Source organism: Gymnogyps californianus, chromosome Z (genome assembly GCF_018139145.2).
Source record: "Gymnogyps californianus isolate 813 chromosome Z, ASM1813914v2, whole genome shotgun sequence".
NCBI lineage: Eukaryota > Metazoa > Chordata > Aves > Accipitriformes > Cathartidae > Gymnogyps > Gymnogyps californianus.
The window spans coordinates 57,514,751-57,537,390 of record NC_059500.1 but is presented as its reverse complement, the minus strand read 5'-3'; the positions used below and the strand labels follow the sequence as shown (position 1 = coordinate 57,537,390).

Here is a 22,640-nt window from a genome sequence, read left to right as displayed (position 1 = left end):
ACCAGTTGGGTAGGAAGTCATATAGATGATCTGGAATTTGAATTATTAAGTTTCTGGCCATATCAAGAAAAGAAGCTTACACATGACACAGGAAGGGAGTAAAACATTTCAAAGATGGAACAGCATTCAAAGAACTCTTAAGTTTTTCATATATATACATATATGGTTTTTTGGGGCGGGGCGGGGGGGTGGTGTTGCTAAGGCTTTAGCTTCATCTCTGGGAGAAAGTTTTACCACTTACACCAATATTATTATAGCAGAGTAACCCGCAGGTGAGTTGTCCAGCAGCTGTGTCCTTTTGATTTCACTTATGTTTCTGTGGAAGGAGCTCAGGCATACGGTTACGTGTAACTCGGTTACAGTGGCTTAAGCAATTAGCAACCTTCGGCAGAGCTGTCACAGCTGTGCCCAGCTGCAAGGTCTGCGCTACCGGAGCGGACGGATGCTCTCCGCTCTGGTAGCGTCTTCCAAATTTCCCACCGAACCCCCGCACCAGGCGTGCAAGCCCTCGGAGAGCAGAGCCTAGCAGCTCAGCCTGACCTTAAAACACCGGCCTTTGCCTGGAAGTCGTGGGGGAACTGCAATATTGCAGTGCAAGGGCAGGTTATTTCGCCATTAGCAGAGGTTTAAAGCCAGACCGCCGCTTATCAGTTCAAAACAGCGGTCACCGTCGGCCTCCGCGCCCACTCGCCGCTCCCCCGGGGCCGCTGCGGACCGACCCTTTGCACGTCTGTGCTTCCCCAGGGCAGCCGAGCAGCGGCCGCCGCCGACCCGAGGGGGAGGGCGAGGAGCCCGGGCCGCCCCGGGCCGCGGGCGGGGCGGCCGCCGCGGGGGCCCGTCCCCGGAGGCGGATGTGCCTCGGCCTCGCCCGCACCGGGGCCGGCGGCACCGGGGCCCACCCCAGCCCCGTCCTGTCGCCCCCAACCCCCGCCGAGCGGTCTCCCCTCCCGGCCGCAGCGTTTGCAAAGCCGCAGCGTAGACCTGCGCTTCGCCCTCGGCCGCCCCGCCTCCTCGGGGGCAGCAGCGGGCCAGGTCCGCGCCGCGGTGGCAGGAGGGGCAGCGGGGAGGCGACGGGCTGCTCCCCAGCCCAGGTGCCGGCTCCTGGGAAGGGGCGGCGGCGGCCGCGGCCGCTCCGCTCCGCTCCCGGAGACCTCGCCGCTGCCTCTCCTCTCCTCCTCCTCCTGCCCGCCAGGTTGCGGGGCGGGCGGCAGCCCCTCCTTTTTCCTCCACGTCATGGGGTGCCGTGTCGCACACATGCCCGTGCACACATATCATATACACTCTCACAGACAGACACACACACGCGCGCGCGCGCGCGCGCGCCTCCGAGCAGAGGAGCGCGCCCTGCCTGCAGCGGCCGGCCCGGGACGGCCGCGCTCCGCTCCGGTGAGTGCGCTGCTGGCGGGCACGTCCCGGGACAGCGGCAGCGGAGGCGCCCCGGCTCGGCCCGGCCCGGCCCGGCCCGCGGAGCAGGGCCCTAACTTTTTGCGCGGAGCGGCGCGCTGGGGGAGCAGCAGCTCCCGCCTTCTCCCGGCGGCTCTGCTATAGGCGCAAACTTGGAGGCTCGGCTGCGGCGGCGGAGTTTGGGGCGGAGGAGGAGGAGGAGGAGGAGGAGGAAGGGGCGGCAGCTGCGTGGCTCCGCGGGGGCGCAGCGGGGCGGCGGGGGCGCGGGGCGGCGCTGCGCGGGGGCGGGAGGGCCGGGCAGGGCGCGGCGCTGGTGGCGGCCGGAGGAAGAGGAGGAGGAGGGTCGGTGCCGGCGCCGGCGGGTGCTGCCGAGGAGCTCCGGTAAGAAGGCGCCGCGCGTTTTAAAAGTTAATTACGGGGGGATTTTACGTCTCGGGAACAGAAAGAGGCAGCGGTTTAACAGGCTGCAGGCGTTTGAAGTGAGGGCACACACCTGCCTGCAGCCCCGCTCGCAGGAGGTGTGCCCAGCTGTTGCAGCCGCATGAGCTTTTCTTGAGGCGCAACAGTTATACCAGTTTGACGTGTGGTTTGGTAACAGGAACCGGGTTTGTTGTGATGTTGGCTGAAGTCTCTTGCGGTTTTTTTGTCTCTTAGTAAATTGCTAAAAATGTACGTGTTAGTCTGTTGCTGTGTTTAATTTGCCAAGTGCACTTACTCATCTCTTTAGTATGGGAAGAGGCTCTTTTTCCTTGTGAGGAAACAAAAAGTAACAGAACAGCAAGGATCTGTCAGAAAAAAAATGTTTTTTTCCTCGAGGAGAGACGATAACAGCTTTTCTCTCATTATGGGATGAACAGACTTACTAATATCAGAGTGAGGCTTGTTCCCCTTAAGGGAACTTCCCTTGACGTTAACTCATCCACTGTGTCCCACCTGAGGATCTGCTCCATTGAACATCCTCTGACATTCCAAAGATCTAGTCCATAAACCAGCCTGTTTCATTTTGAGTTAGGCAAATTTCCTTAATGGTAACCTTTTAAAATAAATAAACTTCCTTAATAATAATCTTTTTTACATTTGATAGCCTGGGAGAGAAACAGCTGAGGGGTAGATATGGTAGATAAATTTGCGACTGGAGTGGAGGCAGTGAACAGGAAAGAGCTGCTTGCTCTCTTTCAGACCAAGCACTACAACAGTTGAGTGACGCTGGAAGGCAAAAGATTGAAAACAAGTAAGTGAAAGTGGGTTTTCACACAATACTCAGGTCAGCCGTAGAGTGTTTTGCCTTCCCCCCGCCCCATCTACTCGATGTCAGAAAACTTACATGGGTTCAAAAGCAACTGCATGGAAGAAATCGAAATTTCATGAGAAGTAGAAAGTTGTAACCCCTGGCTTTGGAAACTGCTGGGCAGTAAGAGAACAGAAACCGAAAGAACATGTGGAGAACATGTTGGAGAGTACTTTTTCTCCTTCTGCTCTTTCTCCTCTTTCCAAGTATCTGCTTTTGGGTACTCTGAGACAACATCCTGGGCTGGATGGACCCTATGGATGTGATATGCCTCTTCTTCCATGCATGTAGCTTTTCTGAGATGGTCATAGAAGAGGAAGTGAAATGCTGCCATATTTCTGCACCTGTGGTTTTTGGTCTTATGTATTTGATACTGATGGGTTTTGGTCCAGTTCTTGTGCATTTTTCTGTACACTGTCCAGCTGTAAAGGCATTTAAAGATCACTAACAACCCTGGCTAATGCTTTTTGACACAATTCATATAAATGAGCAATTCTTAAGGACTACAACTTTTTGAAAAGCAGTAATGGTGATAAGAGACACATTCAGGTTTGAATTGCTTGTATTGGCACAGCCCTTTTGCTGGGATTACACTGGGGATGCAGGGAAGGGGACCAGATGCTGGAAACTGCTTGTGTACCGGGTTCTGTAGATTTTGTGGATGATAACCTATACTGTGCAGGCTATTTTCTGGCCTAATATGTGCAAATTATTCTAGTCAGTCAACAGGCTGTCTGTGATCATCCTAAAAATGCCTTGATGGCTGAGACTAGATCTCTGAAATTCTTTAGAAGTAGTCCAGGTGAGCTGGGAAGAATTAACCAAAGGTAAAATTAAAAAAGCATGAAGGGTCAAAGCTGTGTGCTATCATTAGGTGTAAAGAAACCAGTAAGTGCTGACGTATAGGATTCAGAGAAGTCCGGAAAATGTTGAAACGTTGGTCAAGAACAGCCAGAGATTGTTGATCATACAGATCATGTCAGCCTGGCAGCTGTTTAGCCTGGCCAGATATGGCTGAGGGCCTCAGTGGGTGTCCACAATGTACAGTATGATTTCAAGAAGCTATATGCCCACTAACAGGACAGAAACAGAGCATTTTCAGACTTCAGCAGAAAGATTCCAGGAAAGGGCAATGCAGGGATTTTGGAAATGCATTAGCTGTTGGTCAGAGCTAGGAGTGGAACACTGGAGAGGTGCTGATGTACCTGCTCAGCTGTTAGTCTTGGTGGTTACTGTGTACCTACACGACAAAGTGACTTCAGGTAGGAAGTGGGTAAGGAGCGTGGGCTGTCCTGATGCGTGCTGATGAAGCAAGTTTGGTCTCACTAACATCATGCTTAACAGGACTCTAGCAGGAGCTTACGGTGTTTGCGTAGCTGTCACAGCTATAGAAAGGCGTCAGGATTCATACGGTGACTCTAGCTTTTGAGATCTCCCAGGAAGTATCAATAAAGGAACTAAGAGAAGCAGCAGATGAGTCACAAAAAGCTCATTTCTGCAACATATCCTGCAGGGCACTGAATCCAGCAAGGCAGATAAGTTTTGTGTAGCTCTGTCAACAAGTCAAGCCTCATCAGACCTTTTGCTGAAAAACTTAAGAGTGAAGAAAGCTTCACTGGGGTTTGCAACGTGAGCAAGTGCGACGCACAGGTCCCTCTGCTTTGAATACAAGATAGACAACTGTGAAGAAAGAGGAGTTCTCTAATCGCATCACGCCCAGACAGACGCATCATTAAGCAGATGACACGGTACATACCAGCCCGTCGGAGATCTGCACATCCTCGTGCTCTGTCGTATTGTCTAACTGCAATGTGGCTTGCGTGGCGCATCAGGAAGCTAGCCGCTGGCCTGGGCAGGATTCTCTGGTGTGAATCAAAGACCTTCTCCTTTTGGATTGACATTGTGGAGCGCAGTTGGCCTGTGTGCGTTTTTGTGGTGCATCGTTGTTTGATGGGAGGGTCTTTCTGCATGCTTGCTTTTCAGGCAAGGACAAGTTGGCACCCTAAATCTTACGCAAAAGATGCACAGCTCTCTGCAGACCTTTTCCAATTTTGGATGTGCTGGGAGCTTTTGTCTCACAGGCAATTCCCATAATCTCTATATTTCTATGTTCTTAATTTTTTTATCAATTAATAACATTTGATGCCATTGTCCACTGTACCCCCTCCATCGCACTGAAAAGCAGTAAAGTTGACCCAGCTACTGTCGTGCCACATTGTGTCTTATGCATACAGGGAGTGCCAAATATTAAGCAGGGAATTCAGAAGCTGTTCTCGCTGTATGAATTCGCCGTGCTGGGCCCATCGAGCTAAGGCAGGACTGCAAGATCCCGTGGATCTGCGGCACGCAGACCTCTCTTTGGAGCTTATGAGATTCAGCCTGCTCCTGCCACACTGGAGAACGAATCACAAATAATAAGCTCCATAGTACAGAGATGTGCAGTTTATAAATCCGTATGAGCTGCAAGGCTGATGATGAAGAGGAGGCTGGTGCGCACAATACTTTTGTCAAAATGTGGATGGAGAGGAGGAGAATACTACATATGCCTTAGGAGTACTGCTGCTGTGCTTTCCTCGAGGGAAAATACTGTTGTATTTGTTTGTGGTACATGCAACTAGTACAATGTTTAGTTCCTCAAATTTCTTTGTAACCATTACACACACAAAGCTTAGGTATAATGGCACAAAAATATATTTCTTGCCATATAAGAGACGTTGTATATTGTATGAGGTACTTATGTATAGGTGAACTTGCAATGCGGATCATGGTGTCTAAACAGAGTTTCAGAAAGTATCACCAGAACTGTGGGGGTCATACCAGTAGCTCAAATTTCTGGCCTTGGTTTGGTGGCGGAGCTATTTTATCTGTGGAGGGAGCAAGGCCTCCGAGACCTGAAGTCTTGGTACATGAAGTACCGTGCAAGTCTTGAACTTGGTGAGGCTTTTGACAGAGACTTGTCACATCTGGGTGCTTTCCTGCCTCTCCCCGAGTCCTCTTCACCCTGCCGTAGAAGGAAATTAGGTTGCTTTGATGTGATCTGTTCTTTTTATGGTGTTTTTTTCCCCCATCTTCTTGGCGCTTAGGAATGCTATGCAAGTAAACAAAAATATGTGCTTATTATACAGATAATGGCTTCCACAGCTTGTCACACAAAGCCTCCATACTCACTGTTTTTCAGCTAACATTTTACACTTTTCTTTCATAATCTGTGCAAGCAATAATGTTGTCCCTGCTACTTCTGTACATCCGACTTCATACGCGCTTGAAACGCCGATAAAGGTGAAGGCTGCAGGCACCGGCAGGATGGAGCAGACACCAGGACTTTGTTCAAACACCGAGCCAGCCGTGTCTGTGTTGATCTTCTGGGGCAGAGCGTCCTAAAGAGCTCCACGAGGGGAAGAGACCACAGCAAACTCCAGGAGGTAGGTCTGCAGCTCTCCTTGAAGTGATCTTGCTGATGTGACAAGCTGTGACTTTGGCAGTGAAGACTTTGACGTGGGGGGAACTGACTCGAAGGGGGTGATTTACAGCGGGGGCTCGCAGACAAGAGTCTGCAAGCAGCTTGGTGGAGAGGTGGGGGAAATGGAGAAATATTTTGAGCTGTTAATGGGAGCTTTTCTGCAGTGCGGTGCAGTTTCTCCTGCTTCCCTGTCTAACAGGAAACTTCCAGCCTCTTCTACGGTGCTACTCCTTGCCAATGTACACAAATTCCGGCCCTTTGGGCCCAATTTTTATGTTATGCGGTAGTTTAGGGGTAAAGGTTAACCCTCTCTCCACCATCGTAGTAGTATTATTTTAAACTCTCGTATGAGTCAGAACAAAGCTATTAAACTCTAGGTTGCCCCAAATTAGAAGTGAGTAAACTCTATTTACCAGGGTTTGTGGTTTTTAAAAATAATTAATTAATATATTTTAAAAATTTTTATCTTGACTCCTGCTTTTATGGTGCATTAAGTCTGTGGCAAACATGGATACTCCCATCTCTTGAAGTCAGAGAATTTAAATACTCAACATATAAGCAATCAGGCTTGAGAATTTCCATGGCCAACTATCCCTGGGCTTTCTAAACACTTCCTTGCTTTAACAGGGCTGCACATCCTCTGACTGGCAGGACAGAATAGTTTGGGATGTACCAAGGGATTTGCCGAGAGATTTTTCTTTTCAGGCCTCCACCGGAACAGCTTCCATCAAAAGTTATTGTAAAGCAGTTCAGATTAGTTGGGGATGCAGAGCAGCCAGGTTCACTTCTCTCTTGTGCTGCTGTCTTCTTGCATGACCTTGCAGAAGTCGCTTGCCTCATTTCCTGGCCAGAGAGCGGAGATGCAGACTTTCTTTACCTTGACGTATCTCTGGGATGTGGACATGCAGGAATTAACGTTAGATATTTTACTGCAAATATGGGGATCACTGATGTACTGGAGGCGACTAGAAAAGAGCATCCAGCCTTTTCTAAGGAACATATAGAAAGTTGGGACTGAGTGGCAGACAGACAAGCAAAACAACTTACTGTTAGCTCAGCCGGTTCTGTTAGGAAACACAGATCTGTGTATCCCGTGCAATGAAGAGTCCTCATGTTTAGCACTGGGACAAAGTCGTATGTGATACCCATAATTGTCAAATCTTTGCTGAACCTGTGCTTCCCATGTATGTGGTGAGAAGCTGTCTTTCCTGTTCCAAAAGCACAAAACAGGCTGTGGTAAACTGTAGATTTTTGTTGTTGTTTTGACTTGGGGCACTATGTTGTTTTAAGTCTTCAGGGTCTTAAAATTGGCAGGCTTATCATTTAATTAGGCTTGGGTCTAAAAGTAATGGTGTATTTTTCCACATCTCGCAATTAGAGGTCCATAAGGCAGCACGTAAGTAATTGTACTTAGCTCTTTAGTTGTCCATCATTTAGAGGAAATCTAAGTATTACATCAGGCAGGCCAAAACAAGGGGCTGAGCTGTGTGGAACGAGGCTGGTAGTGGGCGCCGCTATGTTACAGGGGCATAGGCTGAGGCTCCAGTGCAGGGAAAGTGGAGGGAAAACCAGACAAACTTGATAGAATCAACTGATCTAGATTTAATGCCAATAAAAAGTACTTCTACCGAAGCTCCGCAATCCCTATCAATAGATAATTTTGCGATGGAAATAACCAGCTAGCAGCAGTAAACACTAGCATATGAATATATTAACTTTCCCAGCTAGCAGCATTGAATAATCAAGTAGAGTTAAAAGTTTTACTCAGACAGTTCACTAAAAAAAAAAAAAATTGCTTAGCAAAGCACATCATTACTTTTCTCATTCCCCAGCTTCCCAGGAACATCATCCCCTCTACCTTCCCCAGAGACCCATCAAGTGACTTGATTTGTATAGAGTAGACTGAAAACCAGAAGGAACTAACTGCGTCTTTCTGCAGAGTTGGTCATGCAAACAACTCAACCAAGTTTGCATTGCTGTGTGAGCAGGTGTGTACTAAGCAAACAGAGATATTTTATCAGGGAGAACTTTTCCCAAAGTGTTTTTGCCTGGAGGAGAGGGAATTGTTCCCATAGTTCCTGCTATTATATGGTAATGGTGTTGGTTGTTGAAATACACTGTGACCTGGTTTGCAAGGAGAGGTTTAGCCACTGGTTTTGCCTCAGGTGCCTTTGAGGGATGAGGGAGTGGCAAGTCAGAGAAAGCACCTGTTTTGCTGCTCTGTTTGATTTTTTTGTTGTTGTTAATGCGACCTACATGAAAGCACTTATCCTCATTGATCCCTCTCTCCATTCTCCTCTTTAATTATTTCCCAACCTCTGTTCTGCTGCTTATACTCTTCTCAGCACCCATTCCCTTTTTATGTTTTTAACCTAAGCGATAATCAAGGAGCCTGGTTCGTGCTGTGTGTTGGCAGAAGGGCTTCTGCATGGGAGAGAGAACAACGTGGTGGGGTAGGAGCACTCCTGCTCCCCTGCGTCAGCTCTCTCCGTTTCCTTCCCTTCCACAGACTTGCATTCAGACTTGACGTTTTCACTTAACTCTTGCTCTGTAGCAAGCACAAAAGCAGGTTACCCCATGACAGCGTTGGTAGTGAGTACTATGTATTTCAGATCCACCGAGGAGAGAGCACTGCCTACTCACGGCCTGAATTTTCCATGAGTCCTTATTCTGGTAGCAGCCAATGTGTCTTGCCACTCCATGCTCTGGGTTAACCACTCCGAATCTGATGTGACAACACATAAAGAGATGGTTCCCACCAGCTGGCCATCTGGCATGACACTAAAAATCATTTGTGGCATTACAGCCAACTGTAGAGAGTCACAGACCTCTTTGATGGGTAATGCTAAAGTAGAAGAGAAGTAGTATAAATTCGATAGGGCTACACGTTAAGGGAGATCATGGCTTTTGTTTTTCTGTAGCTCAGCGTAGTTGGTGGTTGAGCTTGGACTTCTGCTTACCTACTGAACAGGTCCTTCAGGAAGGACTGGCAGAGGGCAGAGCAGGGGGGCCAGTGGACATTGGCTGATACATACCTTGTGTTCCTCAGGAAAGTTGTGATGTGTTGGTTATTGCAGGCAGACAGGTTACAAGCTTCCTCAGGTAGTCCTGCCTGCGTGTCTTGCTGCTGAACCTGTTGCTTTCAGTGCTGTCTGGAGTGCCTTTCCCTCCCCGTGGGGCCAGCCCGCTCTGAGCAGAGATCCCTCCAGCCTCCCTGGACAAAACCCAACCTTCAAAGCAGGATTTTCATCCGTCTGCTTGCGGGGAAGCTTCTGATGCATCTTGGCCCCACCAGGTTCTGGGCTTCCTGTGATGGACCTGGATGGTTCATGACAGCTCCACCCTGCAGGCATCATCCAGAGAGCCTGTGGGCTCTGTAGATCCACCTGGCAGCTTCTACCTTTAATCACTGAAGCGCTTGTGTTTAGTACAGCACAAGTATATCAGAAAAGACACAGTGAGGAAAGGGAATGAAGTGTTGGAGAGTTGCAAAATTCCTTGTAGTCTCAAACAAAGTGGTTGATAAGCTGTTAATAAATCAGTGCTATCTGAATACAGACAAACTGGGAACACCTCTGCAGTGCATACGAAAAGTTGGAAGGAGACCACAGATTTTGATGAGGCCAATGACACATTTGCCCTTTTTGGACCGGTTAAAGCAAACTCTTAATTGGGTACTTTTTAGTTACAAACGGTCTCTATCAAAAGTAGCTTGTATAAACCTTCACTGTTTTTCATGGCTCAGTTTGCCCCATGGGAGTTTTTGCTAGATGGGGAGGAGAAAAGAGTAGATGTTAAAATGTAAATACCCACAGGTCTTTGACTTTTGGGTTAAAGAAAAATTACCTTGAATAATGCAGCTGTTACTTTAAAGGAACAGCTTTTTGGAAACTGCTTTATTCCCAAGAAGGCTGTTTCCAATAGCCATAGATAAGCCGTTTGCGAAATAGGAACAGAGGCTTCTGGAGGGGTTGGGGCTGCTTCTTCAGTGCCGGGGGTTTGCTATCTTTTTTGCTGCAAGGCAGTCAGTTTTCGTATTTTCTGATTTGTACTGCCAGTAGACGGATGCAAGAGGTGGTTGACTGTGTGGACTGCAGGTGAGACTTGCCGTGCAGAGCAAGAGGAATGTGAGAGTTGGGGATTTGTTGCTGCTTAGGGTGAAGGGAGCTGCAGACTCCTCCTGTGCAAGAATGACATTGGCATCACTGAGTTGCGCAGTTGGGGAGTTGCTGTTACTCTGGGTACATGGGGTTTATGGAAACAGCAGAAATAATAGTGTGAGGAGCAGCAGTAAAGCCCTGCTCTCTCTCAATAACTAGGGCTCTCCATATGTAAATCATTAGGGTCTTAGTAAAGTGGAAACACGCCTTCAGAGAGGCAGCATGAGCCCAAAGCTTGCCAGTTTCTCTGCGCTGCTGAAGGGAACCTGTCTGTTTCTCTGGGTTGCTCGAATCCCTCCTTAACTCTTTACAGAGGGGTGGCCTCAAAAAGCGCTGAAGCTGCTGTAGCCCAGGTGGGTATGAGCTGTTGGAGGTCAGCCAGAGCAGGAGCTTGGTTTTCCGGGCCAGCTCAGGCTTGTGCGGACCAGAGCAGCTTCCAAACTGTGTTTTCACCGTTGCTCCTGAGTGCCGCTCTGGGGCGAAGGAGTTGCTGGGGTGTTACTGGCAGAGGATCAGGGTCAGGTGCAATGCTGCTGCCCCCAGAATGCTTCACACTGGAGATGCACCAAGGCTGCGCCATTGCAAGTGGAGCTGGCAGAGCTCGCAGTGCTGGCACAAAAGCTGGGCTCTTGTCCTGGCTCCTGTTTGTTGGGGTGGTGACTTTCCTAGGGATGCCTCACCCAGCCTATCTCGCAGTCCATGCTGTGGGATGAATTGATAGTGCTGTGCAGTTCCTTATATCTTTCCACCAGCTGTGGAGGGACCTCAGATGCTTAGTTTGACAAACATTGGGCAAGGTGGGTCTCACATGTGTGGTACGGCAACCAGGGTACAGAACAAGTTCTCCGCTGGTTTTCTTCAAGGCCATATCCAGAAGCACTCTGAGTAATTTATACACATTGAGTTCTGCTCCCTGGCATAAAATATTCGTAGATGTTGTGGGACAACCTCAAGCAGTCCAGTGGAAATGTCCCTACCCATGGCAGGAGGGTTGGACTAGATGATCTTTAAAGGTACCTTCCAACCCAAACCAGTCTATAACTCTATGAAATAATGCATGAGGGTGTGGTTATATGGTTTCTCAGTAGGAGTGGTGCTTTAAACTTGCTTTTACTCTGAAGGAATGGATGTACACCTTGTAAAAAAATGTTATTCCCAATAAATTAATTTGCGTGCTCACAGAAGGCTCTTCAGAGCAGAAATTTGGACCACCACATCTCATAATGTACAGACTCGGCCGGTTAATATCTGACTGTTCTGTTCCTCCTCCAACACACAGCATCAGCAGCTCCTATTTTTCTTTCAAGGGCCATAGGCTTACAGGGAGGTGGGCACAACTTCTCCCCACTCCTCTTTGTGTATGTGTGGTCCACTTCCCTCCAGGGAAGAGATGCGGGGCCAGTAGGAGGTATCCTGTGCTACCCCAAATATGCAGTTCACCAGCTCAACCGTGACGATTTATTTGTCTGCAAAGCACTGAGAAGATGCAACAGTTTAAAAGGTCCGCTTTTGCAGTGATTTGGTAAATACAGTGAAACTTCAGGTGGGCACACTCAAAGCTAATTTAAATCTAGCTTACACTGATTGATGTTGTTTCTGCAGCATCTTAGATGTTCAACATTACGGAACTATAAATAATACAAATTAAATAATATAAGAGAGTTACAAGCTTCACTTGCAATGACCTTGCTGCCTCTGTGATAGTGCACAGTGGCCCTAGCCAGTGTGTTTAGATCAGAATGCAACAAAAATTACACAGTATTCAGGTGAAACTGCAGAAGAGCTTTTTCGGCAGGCAGATCATCACTCCCTCTTAGGCTCTGCCTTGGAGGCCAGAACTGCCACTGCTACTTTTTACGAATTTTTACAGAAGCGAACATCTTTTTTATTATGAGAAATGCAAATGAAGAAGCAAACGTTGCTCTAATCCAGCTTAATTTTGACGAAACAAAAAAGCTAAACTGCAAAACAAGCCAAGACGTGGATTGTTGCCATCTCTAATACTTTGTTCCTGTTCAAAATTGGATTTCTTTTAGCAGTTTTTTCAGTTCAGTTTAAATAAAAAATCCTGAAATAGGAAATGTTTCTTTTGAGTTTGAAAGAAATATATTGACTTGAGGCAACACGCATGTTTTTCGGGAGTAACAGTGAAATGCAAAAGCACCCAGTTGTTCACATGGCTTACAGAGCGGTATGTTCAGGGTTTTCCGACCAGGTTGCATCTGGTGTTAGCAGCACACCTGACCCTCGCTTAACCCTTCTCAGGGATTGCCTTTTAAATTTCAATATTGCAGAAGGCACAGTAGAGCCTTGCTGTCAATTGGAAGAGTTGTAATTAATGCCTGCGGTTCGTGAGTGGAAGCCTTGAGCTGGACTGCTCCCCAGGCAGTGCACTGCACTCCCACCTGAAGCCCGAGCGCCTGGGGAGAGGATTTCCTCCTCTTCCCAACAACTTCACCTGTTTTCATTTCGTGATTGAATCCTGAGCAGTGTGTGTGGCTTTATGAACAAAGAAATCTTCGACACAGCAATCTTTGCAGCTGAGGGCATGATCTTTGAGAGGCTGCAGTCAGTGCTTGGGGGATGGATGCTTTGCCTTCATCCATCTTCTCTGAATGTGAGCAGCAGTTGCGAAGGGAGAGCCACTTCCCAGATTTTTATAAAATTTTTATGGTGTCTTGCGTTATGGTGTTAGCAACAAGGGAAATGCAGATTTCTCCAATGGAAATCTTTGATGAATTGCCGTGGATTAAACTTTGAGGTGAGACTGATACACATGAGGTGTTTGTTCTTGGCCAACATGGAGAGGGTAAAATCTGGGAGCTTTAGCAAGTGTGGTGCAGAGAGAGGAGAGGAGGATTTCCCTGGGAGCCAGGGTTCGGGAAAGGGCTGTATAACTCAGGGAGGATCTGGCCAGAAGTCCTATGCCCAGCGGAGACACGGGGCTCCTGCCCTCCTCGAGTGCTTGGCTGTGCAAACTCACGCCCATTCCTGTTCGCAGGAGTCGGGGTGACTCCTGGAGGGATGGGATGGGGAAGGGCAGGCACGGGAGAAAGTCACCGGCCGGTGGCTGCGCTCTTGTGCTGAATCCTGTCCTGTCCCCCTCTCAGCACCCAAGAGCAGAGTCCTGGAGCCCAGGCTGCACCGGGGTTGGCATGGGAAGGAGAGGGAGAGGAGTGGGGTGCTGCAGGTGTTGCTTCCTTCCGATAGAGAGGCGCCCGGTCAGGTACACGCAGGACGTGCTGCAGTCTTTGCTCATGACAGATCCGGACTAGCCACGACCCAAAGGCATGCTTGGGGAATTCCACAGGGTAAGTGCCTGGTGGTGAGTAGAAAAGTTATGAGTCAGCAGAGCTAGAATTAGAATGGTTCTAATACTTTTCTTTTCCCTCCCAAAAGAATCCTAAAAAGCAGGCTTTAATTTACCTTTAATTAGCCTTTCCTTTGGTTTCACCTTGCAAGCATTTAACATTTCAAGCAATTACAGTCTCTCAGTAGAAATTCAACATTTCTGTGTTGTTATAGTAATCTGTATTGCAAAAGCCAAGAGAAATAGCCACCAGTTCGATTTGCTTCTCTGGCCCTTATAGGTGCACTTTACTTTTACCTCTGTGACCGTATTCCAGTATGAGCTTGGGGGATTTACCCAAGCAAGTTGCCTATGGATGGTATACAGATGCCAATGCTGCTTTTCATGTTTGTGATGTGCCCACTGTAGGGATTTGCACACTTTTGGGTACCCTGCAGCTTCACTGGCTGTTAATTTATGTTTACAGTTTGCTGGAATAAGATTCAGTAGTTTGCAAGCAGGAGCAACAATTTTTCTCCGGAAGGTAGACTTCTGCACATCTGGCTGATAGCAGCTGGAAGTGACTATTGAGGCAGCAGGTCTTTACAGATATTCCCCTGTGATCAGACCATACTTCGCTTCCCCAAACCTTTGCTGTGTTACCCAAAATATATATTGGAATGTCTGTAGACAAATATGTGTTATTTGCTCTGTTCTTATTTCCATGTTATCTCTCTCTTCCCCAGTAGCTGCAAGTCAGTAGAAACCAAGATCTAATTCTAGTGTATGTCCTTATGTGCAGTTTCTAGCACGCTTTTGCCTCAGCTTGGCCTTCCTTTAGTTGGCCATAGCTCAGTTCATAACTTTCAACACTTTTGGTACACAGGGGAGAAAGCTTATCCTCTGGTTTTATGGGGTTTTATGACTGTTGTGTGAGTGCCAGGAGAGCTGCAGAATTCTTCTGTAGCCTCCTGAAAGATGAGACGCGCACGCTGGATTGAAGCACGGAGGAAGGAGTGGAGCTCCGCTGCCCGCTTGAAGAGTGCCATGTATTTTCTGGTCCTTCTGCAAGCCCAGCATCATTGCCTTAGGCAGACACAGACAGCTAAGCCTGGCTGGAAAGCGCCTTGGAGGCGAGGACTAAGAGTTTCAATTTGAGAGCGGCATGGCTCAGCATTTGCCCAGTCCTCTCGAGAGGGTTTGTGTTGCTGACTAAGGCCAACACAGCGTTCAGCGAGCGGAAGGACTTGATCTGCAGCTGAACTTTTTCAGGAGGGTGTGAAATTCTCCCACCACCTTGTTCCTCCTTTTGTGTTATTGTGCAGCTTGTGCAGTTGCAGAAAGCAAATGATTTTAAGTGTTTGAAGGTGTAAAGCTGCCCAAACCAGCTTCTTGCAGTGAGCAAAATACAAAAAAAGGCAGTGAAATACACCAGTGGAAAACCCGGCCGTTTTCTGGGTGGATACAAATGTTGCCATCATGGATCTAACTAGCAATCCCTCTTCTGGTCCAGCAGTAGATAAAAGCAGATTCAGAGAACAGAGCGATGGTCACAAGAAATGTTTTTATTGGTAAAAATTTCCTGTCAGAAGTCTTGGCAGCTGGTAATTGCCTGATGTCATGGTTCCAGGGAATGTAGCTTTCCGTCCGTATTTATGTATTGGCGAAGATAACTCTGGAAACTCTCAATAGCCAGCTGATTGCCTAATTCCTTCTTGAATCCTGCTGAGCTCGTGGTCTTTAAGGTACGTTATGACAGGCTATAATTATGTGTTGTGTAAGAACACGTGTTTTGTTACACAACACGAATGTGTTTCCCTTGTATTTGTTGCATGTCTGTTTTCTTTGACCATCCCTTGCTTGACAGATGCAAAGGATAAATAAAAACACCCATTTACCTTCTCTGAATCATTCAGTACTTTGCATCGCAGCCAGTAAGTGCCTTTACCAGGTTAGACACTGTGTATGTGTGTATATAGACCAGCTGTGCAGTATGTGTTGGTCGCAAGATGAGATCAGTCTCCATTAATTTCCTCAGGAGTCTTCTTGCATGTAGAGGAGAAAGTGCAAACATTTTATGAAACAAGGCAAGATGGCAATGCCAAGCTCCTTTCCTAGTATAAAATCTTTGTGCAAAAGATGGAATGTTGGTTCTGCATATAGTAGCACTCGAGAAAAAAAATACTCATGAGCAAGATAACTGGAGGTAGCATCTGGTCAGTGCTACCCCAGGTAAGTGCTTCAGGTCGCTTGAGGTGCCTGTTCCCATCTGCCACGTGTCATTCGTTCCCTCCTCCTCCAGAGAGGACTGCGTGTACAGTACACTGCTATGTCTGAGTGGGGCTTTGAGTGCTGCATGTGGTAAGAAAAAGGAGTTTTGCACTTGAATCAAAACCTGATGAGATTTGTGGTGGCCCTTCTGTCCCGAGGGATTTCATTCCCTGGTCTCACACTGTTCCTCAACAAGTCCCCCGTCTTTTGCAGAAACTAATGTCACCCTGGTTAGAGGCAAATGATTTGTGCCTAAACAGCAAAGCTGTTGCCCTCGTACTGATATACCAAGCCTGGCTGTGGAGTGCATCAGAGGTAGCAACAGAGGAGTATGAATTTAATGTGATAAGGGTGGAGTAGGAGGGACAGCGGGATATTGGCGGTGGTGAACTGCACTGCTGGAGAGATGTTAGAGTGCTTAAGAGTGGTTGGGGTCACACATGGCCTGATTCTCTCTGGACCACTGTGGTGATGGTGATATAGCGTGTGTTGTAAAAAGAACCCAAAACCAAAAACCAACAAATAAACAGATGGGACTGTGGATGTAATTGCTGGCTCCTGATGCTCTCATCTGACCAGATGCTGACCAGGATCAGGGGGAGATCCTCCATAAACAAGGGATTCGGTGGAGGAGCTGAGATTTCTCACCAGTGCTCCTTAATTCCTTCCTGCACAGGGAATTTGAACCATGTCACCACAGTCTTCTGGATTTCTATGACCTCTTTATATGGCACAATAGTGTTTTGTGGTTGGCAGTGCTGAAAACCATAGGAATGTTCAGGGAGCTGAGTGTGGATCTTTTGCTCATCAGCTGCAAAGAGGGAGTCCTCAGTGCTGTCCAGGTGATTTCTCGCACATCCTGGTCTAACTCTGGACCGCATTGGGCTCCAGTGGTCTAGATTGGTAGTTTCAGGTAGGGAAGCGTGGCACAATGGCTTTTTTGTTGGTTTGCCTAGAAACAGAATGTTTAGCACTGGGTGGAAGCTGGCCAGGGCTACCGTAGATAGAGGGGTTTTGGAGCAGTAGAGGATATGCTTTCCCCCCCCCCCTCAATTTTCTTTGTCCAGGCTGTCTTTTGTCTTTTTGAAGGAGGTAGAGAGGAAGGGAAGATTTGCTCCCTGGATGAGGCGATCCCTGTTCAGCCAGGAATGGTAGGGATTGTCCTTGGTAGCCAGGGAGACAACCAGGCAGAGGCACAGGCTGGGCTGTGAGAGATCGCACCACACAGGTCTTCTCCCTACAAAGGAAAAACAGGGGCAGGTTAGCTGTGTTCCCCTCTACAGGGCTTCCGTCACATGGCTGGAAAACTGGCTTTGGTTAGGAGCGGCTTTTGAGAGCGACTTTTCTCCAGGAACATAGGTACAGGAAGGAAGTAGGTAAAGGAGAGACCTGGATTAGACATCGAGCTGGGATTAGTTTGGAGAAGAAGTGAAGGAAGGCACCTGCTGGCTAAGGGGGAAGGTGGGATTTTTAGCTTCATGGGGAGATAGATCTGTTTTTTCTCTTTGTTAGCGTACCTGGAGGCTGTTTGTAAAACCTGCAGAGCTGCTGAGCTCTGGCTTCTACAAAACAGGTACGTGTTGGCTTACCCTGCTCCTTTCCCCAGTCTATACCTGGCACCCCCAGGTAAAACAAGGAGGTGGCATTTCTTTCTCCTTTCTGTTGCCCCCAGAAGAGAAGTATCAAGGAGAAAGACGCACAGGGAAAGGGAAGGTCAGGGAGAACAGACTAATGAAGCAGCTCTGCCTTGACAGGCTGCATTTTAACTGAAGCTGCAGCTTGCAAGACCTGACATTGGTGGGAATGCTAAAGATGCCAAAGTTAGTCTTGCAGTAAGTGTTGCATGCACACCTCAATACTTCATTTTACATGCATACGTGGGATCTGCAGACATCTGAGCCACTTCTGGTGGCCCCACCATTTTATTCACTCTGAAGCATTCTGGAACAGCTTCTTCTCAAAAGAAAATATTGGGACCTGTTCAGTTTAGAGACAAAGTAGAGCTTAGTTTAAGCTAAGTAGAGCTAAGTTTAACGCTGCACCTGGACGTGGACTCTGGTCTAATTTTAATTTGGGGATAGCAACAATGCTGCCTGCACTCAGCTGGTAAAGTGAAGCTACATGGAAAGAGGATCACTGTATTTAGCTTTTATTGTGGTAATACCTCAGTTGTTAAGTTGCTACACAGGAATGTTATTAAATACCCTGCTGCATAAAAAGGGGCCATGTGTGTGTTTTTGCAGTCGTATCTGAGGTTGCGTCACATGGCACAGAACAGGATAGATGCGCTATTGCTCACTGCTACCCCTCCTGCCTTCAAAAGGTTACATTATATACTCATTCCAGTGGATGGAAGTGCTATGTCTTCATCCGTCTCTTTCTTCAGGGCAGGTTAGCAGTATTTTCCAGAAGAAATCTGGACACAGGGAGGACTTTGGGCTTGTCAGACCCTGTTGGGAGAGAACGGGAAGGAAATTCATTTCCCCTTGGACATCTTCATGGGCCAGCCCCAGTGTTAGAGACAATAAGAATGCTCTGAGTGAATTCTAAAGCTTTCAGTTTAATGCTTTATTTTTTTTAAATACTAATATCTACCATTAAGTGCACATTCTTTGCAGACTCACAAGGGATCCCCCTGCTGCTCCCATTGAATTCCCTAGAGTTACCCAGGAAAATAAGCAATCCTTCCTACTCACTTAGAGGACAGTCATGTTTCTGCCAATGCAGGGGTTGCTGTACTTCAGTTTGTGACTCATAAGAAATTAAAAAACGGTTTGGAAAATAAACAGTGGGAGTCTTATTCCAACACTCTTATTTAGCTGGAAATAATCTGAAATCTGAGTTGGTTTATTGCCTTCAGTCAGCTAATTCAGGGGAATGAAGTCTTTGCCTATTATTGTGGTAAAATCTGTCTCTGAATTAACATGATGATTAAAAAGAAACTGCAGATTTCCAGTGCCTTGTCCTGCTAAGGTGGTGTTTATGCTGTAGATAGACCAGCGTGCACATGTCTTTGTCATGTGGAATTGTCTCTGATGCTTTGTTCCTGATTTAAAATACCATCATGTCTCTCTTTTCTTGTAGAATGAAGAGACGCAAGTGTCCCTACAAATGTCACTCACGAAGGAAGATCCTGATCCTGTGTGTTACAGGGTGGCTGATTGCACTGCTGAAGCTCCTCCATGTCGAAAGACACTTTTTTCCCTCTAAGGGTATTTATTTGGTTGAGCACTTCTTGAGCACTTCTTCTTACGTTAGAAACAGGTATTCCTACCTTAGAAATGAGTTCCAGTATGAAATTAATTGTTCATCTATATATGAACAAGATCCCCATGAAATTGGCAAGAGTTTAGAGATAAGAAGAAAAGAGATAATTGATTTAGCTGATGAAGATGTCATAGCAATGACAAGTGCTTGCCACGTGTATCGTTCACTTAGGAAATACCACCTAAAACCTGTCTCTCCAGAGGAGGAGAGTTTTCCAATCGCCTATTCTTTGGTTGTTCACAAAGATGCAGTAATGGTAGAGAGGCTCATACATTCACTGTACAGTCATCAAAATATTTACTGCATCCATTATGACCAAAAAGCAGCAAAAAGTTTCAAATCTGCTATGAACAATCTAGCTAAATGTTTCCCCAATATTTTCATTGCATCAAAATTGGAGACAGTGGACTATGCACATATTTCACGGCTGCAGGCAGATTTCAATTGTTTGTCTGATTTGATGGACTCATCAGTTCCCTGGAAGTATGTTATTAATTTGTGTGGCCAAGATTTCCCTTTGAGGTCAAATTTTGAGTTGGTCGCTGAACTGAAGAAACTCGGTGGAGGAAACATGCTGGAAACTATAAAGCCAAGCAGTAGCAAAAGAGAACGATTTACTTATCACTATGAACTTATGAAAGTGCCTTATGAATACATGCAGATGCCTGTAAAAACCAACATTTCCAAAAATCCGCCACCTCATAATATTGAGGTATTTGTAGGCAGTGCCTATTTTGTTTTAAGCCGAGCATTTATTCAATATACCCTTGAAAGCTCTCTTGCAAAAGATTTTTTCGAGTGGTCAAGGGATACATACTCTCCGGATGAACATTTCTGGGCCACTCTTGTACGTGTTCCTGGGGTCCCTGGGGAAGTTCCAAGGTCAGCCCAGGACATAACAGACCTACAAAGCAAAACTCGTCTGGTGAAATGGAATTATCTTGAAGACCATTTGTATCCTCCCTGCACTGGTACCCACCTTCGCAGTGTCTGCATCTATGGGGCCGCAGAATTAAGATGGCTTCTGAATTATGGGCACTGGTTCGCCAACAAGTTTGATTCCAAAGTAGACCCTGTCCTGGTAAAATGCTTGGCAGAAAAACTGGCAGAACAACAGAAAGAGTGGGTATATTTGTCCTCTGATAAATACTTTCTGCATATAAATTCTATTAATGCCTCGCTATAGCAGCACTGTCTTCCCTGCTGTCAGTACTGCGTACTGTTATAGCACAGCGCCTGCAGTTCCTCTGCCTTGACCTGCTGCAGGATGTTAGTGAGTGAAATGTCCATTGTGCATAAAGTTCAGGGACCTGGAGAGCCGGGTGCCTGGCCATTTATTTATGAAAAGTCATGCCTCTCTGATTAACTGTTTTGTAACTTGCCACAATAATCCTGTAATTGTTCTTCAGGGTGATTCCGAGAGGGTGAAGTTTGCTTTTGGAGGCTCTGGTGCTGTCTGTCCCAATGGAGTATTTCAGAAATGTGTTTTACATCAAGTGTGTTTGCTTCTTTCCTAAGGAACTCCAGCGCGTCTGTCTGCCTGTCCCCTTTTCCTTCACTTTTGTTTTTCTTAAAGGTATGAAACAAAGACCTCTGTATCTGCTACCTCAGGAAAACTGGAAGTGCCCAGCTCACGGACAAAACCAAGAGATCAGCGTGACACCAAATGAGCCGTGTGGCCTCACCTGAACTTCCCGTCTGTGGGAGCTAACAAAGATCTTTGCAATGTGAATATGACTGGATGATACAAGGGAAAGAAGATCCTTAGATACCGCATTGTCTGTAGCATCGTTCTCTTCTCCCAGTTCATCTGTGCATTGCTTTTCCTTCTGTGAAGCGTGTGCTCAGGTGCCGTGCCATGCCTATGAAATCGGTGGTGGTTGGTTGAAACAGAATTACGCACTGTTGTTCTTCAAAGGCAGTATACGAACGTGCCCTAAGGGCAGTCTCCGCCGTCCCTTAGAGTAGATATCCACGCCAAAAGAGGTTGATCTTCATTTCTATCTCTGCCCGTAGAAATATCCTCCTGTGAAATCCCAGTCCTTTTGAGACAGTATGTCTACACAGTGGATAACAAGTGCTATTTCTAATTAGTGTTCAGCAACGTGGTGCTACGTTGAAATGCCAAACATGTGAAGTCGAGCGGTAATCATAAGAATAGCCATATTGCAGAAATGAAGGCGCTGTGTAGAAGCGTCTTTCTGTGCAAGTCTCGTGGCCTTGCGCCACCACGATCCCAGGCTGACGGGTGCCTGAGCAGGCCCTGTTTCGGCTGTCGAGCAACTGTTCTCCAACAGCCTCTGCTTCCCATGGCCCTGCCAGGCCTCCTGGTAGCAAAGCAGCCTGGGAGCCTCCTCGCAGCTGGGCTCCCCACACTACAGCGTGAGGGAGGTGTTTGTTAGCGCAGAGGTCTCTGCAGAAACTCTTGCAACTCAGAAATGCCTCTTGGCATTCTGGGGATTTCTCTGGAACGTTGCTCTGCCACAAGTTCAGTTTCGGTCATTCCAGTGGACCCTGGGGTCTAGCTTGCTCCGTGCCGCTGTCCTCTTTTTACCCATCTGGCTTTTATTAAGGAGCCTCTTCCTACAAGTGACTTTGGGATATCTAGTCTTATCAATCCACAAATTGCTGCAATAACAACCATGTCTTGTACCCATGAGAAATCTTTGTTTCTTATTTGAGTTGAAAGAACCGAGTCTTTTTTTGGTCTCAGTTTTTGTTTATAAATTTAGTCATGGTCAAGTCATCTGTGGCTTAAGATTGTGTTTGAGAGTCAGGAGTTTCGGGCCTTTTTCCCCATTCATGATACTGATTTCCTATGAGACCTCAGACAAGTCATTTGAGTTTTCTGTTTCAGCTGTTCTAGCTGTAAAATGGGAACAATGATGTTCTATTATCTTGCTAAGCACTTCAAAACCTATGGGTGTTGTGGGTTGGTTGCACAGAACTAATTGCTTATCAAAGTATTTATGGAGTCTGTGGACGCACAGGTCAAGTATTTCTTTGATGTACTGTTTCTGAAATAAATGAGTATTATTTTTAAAGTGTGTGTGGCTTACTTCAGTGAGTTGCCGTGTCTGCCCAGGGCTGTCCTGACTTGATGTGATTTATAGACACTTTGTAGAAAATGAAATATTGGCAGTATTTACAGATTCATACATCAGTACTTGTATATAAAGTACAGAGTTCCCATGTGGAAAAAGGTTAATAAAAGAGAATGTTAAGATCCCAGAGGGCCAAGCCACAGCCTTCTGTACACACAAATTGATGTTTAATGATGTATTTTAAATGTTTTATTTAGTTAAACTGGCTTTATGTATGTATATACACACATTCCTATTTGTGTTTAATTTGAGTGGTTTGCTCTACCATAAATTTATAAAAATAATCCACCAGCACATTAAACTTGACTGAAGTAAATAATTTTAATCAACATGCAATTTTGTGCTACTTAAACTGAATTGGGTTGAATGATACCTGTAATTTAACAAGTTTGAAGTA

General features: G+C 46.7%; 1 protein-coding gene across 2 annotated transcripts; it reads left to right on the top strand.

The window, feature by feature from the left end:
- The first annotated feature begins 4,393 nt into the window (after positions 1 to 4,393).
- On the top strand, positions 4,394 to 22,217 carry GCNT4 (glucosaminyl (N-acetyl) transferase 4). Of its 2 annotated transcripts, XM_050913681.1 has the most exons (4): positions 4,394 to 4,440; positions 5,908 to 6,114; positions 18,957 to 20,261; positions 20,716 to 22,217. In XM_050913681.1, exons 3-4 carry the CDS (start codon positions 18,958 to 18,960, stop codon positions 20,807 to 20,809), a joined length of 1,398 nt encoding a protein of 465 aa, XP_050769638.1. In that variant the 5' UTR covers positions 4,394 to 4,440; positions 5,908 to 6,114; position 18,957; the 3' UTR covers positions 20,810 to 22,217. The 2 variants fall into 2 exon arrangements, with proteins under 2 accessions (XP_050769638.1, XP_050769639.1); XM_050913682.1 differs by having other exon boundaries at positions 18,957 to 20,771.
- The last annotated feature ends 423 nt before the right edge of the window (positions 22,218 to 22,640 follow it).

What these genes read in the sequence shown, in the direction of transcription:
- GCNT4 (XM_050913681.1), top strand. Translation starts at nt 18,958, where the DNA reads ATGAAGAGACGCAAGTGTCCCTACAAATGTCACTCACGAAGGAAGATC. An exon ending in CTGGCAGAACAACAGAAAGA is followed by an intron (nt 20,262 to 20,715) that starts GTGGGTATATTT and finishes TTTTTCTTAAAG; the next exon opens with GTATGAAACAAAGACCTCTG.